The 2,490-nt window shown below is 41.3% G+C and overlaps 1 protein-coding gene across 1 annotated transcript in view; it reads left to right on the top strand.

Moving 5' to 3' along the window:
• spon1b (spondin 1b) overlaps window positions 1–2,490 on the top strand; it is a 166,239-nt gene that overhangs the window by 78,568 nt on the left and 85,181 nt on the right. The window contains exon 6 of the mRNA XM_020604298.1: window positions 593–741. Coding sequence (XP_020459954.1) covers window positions 593–741 — 149 coding nt within the window. The remainder of the gene's footprint in view (window positions 1–592; window positions 742–2,490) is intronic.

Raw genomic sequence — 2,490 nt, 5'->3', positions numbered from 1 at the left:
ATCAGAAGAGCTGAACATTTTGAACAATTGATTTGATAGCTGTATGAAGCCATGATCAGTGGTCAGATAGCTTAGCTTAGTAGAAGGACTGGCAGTCAGGAGAAAAAGCTAGCCAGGCTCTATGCAGTGCTCACTTATAAATTGTTGTATTTCTTTTGTTCAGTCTGTACAAACAGTGTAAAGACACACTATGATTTTTACAGGGGTTTATGTGCTGGGCTCTTTCATAGCCAGGAGCAGTGACTTTGAGCTGCGACTGCCTTCCTGGCAATTAGAAATTACTGTGCCCAGCCATGCAATAGTCCCACAGACAGCTCCCCATAAAACTACAACTTAATTGCCCTTAACAACTGCTGGTAGTAGTAAGAAATGGGCTAACATGAGCACAATGTCAGGCTGGATGAATAAAATTAAGCATAATGGGAAATTAATCAAATTATCAGGCTGATGTAATCATTGTTATGGGCTAATTACAAAGAGTGTTCTGTTATGTCAAGCAGCCAGCTAGCTACTCATTTGTTCAGCTCAATCTCTCATTAGAATTTAAGCTTTTCAAATCCAGATCTCTTTTTCTCCCGCTCCTATCTTCCAGGACGAGCCAACCACTGGTCAGCTCTGATTGGCGCGTCCCACTCCAGAGGCTACCTGCTGTGGGAGTATGGTGGCTACGCCAGTGAGGGTGTCCGTCAGGTCGCTGAGCTCGGCTCCCCCATTAAGATGGAAGAAGAGATTCGACAAAAGGTAGAGCTGATATCAGATTGAGTCTCTGTGGGTGTCCTGTCTCTCCATTTCTGATGCAACAACAATTTCCACATATTCCCATGTGTTCAAAAAATCCAAACACTGTACACTTAAACTGCAACATTCATCAGTGCATATAAAAATGAAATTCAGCATGATCATTTACGTATGTTCTGCCATCCCCATGCCACTAGTTGGGGGGCGATTACAACATACTGTGAGGTTAATGACAGGCCGAGGCAATAAGAATCTGAAATGAGACACATATACACTAATATTCTTCTGTCAAAATGGCAGCTGATGCATGTGTAAATACAATGGCATTGCCATTTGCACACTGGGCAAAGCATTTACATAATGTAGAAACAAAGAGAACCTACCTGTGCTTAACTTATCACTGTGCTAGACTCTGCATTAAATTAGATTCCGTTGCAAAACATCAGCACATTTATTTTGAGTGGGCTGATCATATATTTTTGGAAGTCATCAACAGGATTGCACCCCAAGAGGACAGGCCATTGCTTCAACTCCTCAAGACTGCATGTAGTGAAATATATAGTGTATAGCACAGAGTAGAGTGTATGACAAACACAGCTGAGAGGTGTGTTTAAGCATAGTTGAGCATGCACGTGTGTGTGTGAGAGTCAGATGCTTGCATTTCTATTCAAATCCATGTAGGGTTGGGTAATGTGACAACATAATATATACTGTGAGAGGACTGGCCAGCTGTTGTGTAGTTGGCCCTGTGAACAGTAACTTTGCGCTCTTTTAGCTTCCTTCATGTATTTAAAAAGAGGCAGTGACATTCCCACCCCCTCACAGCAGAACGAAGTGAACAAAAACTACCATCTAATTTGTGTGAAATAATCAGACTAAGTATACTGTATAAACCATGAAAGAAGATTTTATCCATATGGACTAACACCTCATCTATAAGTCACATACAGTACATGTGCTGTGTGGCCTACAGTATGGCTCTCTCTGTGCTTCCTCTTTCTGCTACACTTTCTCTCCATGTGGCCACTAAAAGGTGTGTCCCGGCCATTTGTGAGGAACAATATTGTGTTGTTAGTGGGCTGGCAGTGTAGTGTGTGCCTGTCAATTTAGGTTTAGGAGACGTTAGAGGCTGACCGACAGCCCTAACTTCTCTCTTGACTGGCTCTGTGTGTCGCTGGGGCTAATAAATACCCTGATACACTGGAAACTTCAGCTTTTTTTATAGAATGAAACTGCTTGATTGTGCACTGTAGACTGGAGTGTTAGCTATCAAGCTGTAGAATGAAACAGCTCAGTTGTACACAGTTTACTGCAAAGTCAGCTATTGAGTTATCAGAGGGAGTTTTAACACCTTTATTTTATCCATGAATCAAAAAGATTTTGTGGCCTGCACTGTCCTATTCATATGATAAAATATATACAGTGATCCCTCGCCATATCGCGGTTCGGCTATCGCGGACTCGATATATCGCGGGTTTTCAAATATATTATATGTAATATATTATCGCGGGCCCCTCACAATACCGCGGGTTTTCCGAGGAGGTACGTCCTAAATTTGTTTTTTAAATTTTATTAAAAATGGAAATTTCGTGTCATAAATTAATATTGTTAATTAATCAATGAATCCAGCGTTTGCTACATAAAGAAGGATGAAAAGAACATACGGAAGACGGCAAGTGTTACAGTTAATACGAGAGCGAATGGTAACTTCCCGTAATAAAGACTTTGTGAGGATGAATCGGCATTAGCAGT

This window comes from Monopterus albus, unplaced genomic scaffold, assembly GCF_001952655.1.
Source record: "Monopterus albus unplaced genomic scaffold, M_albus_1.0 scaffold65.1, whole genome shotgun sequence".
Lineage (NCBI taxonomy): Eukaryota > Metazoa > Chordata > Actinopteri > Synbranchiformes > Synbranchidae > Monopterus > Monopterus albus.
The sequence above is the reverse complement of the archived record's forward strand: the minus strand, read 5'-3'. Positions and strand labels throughout refer to the sequence as shown.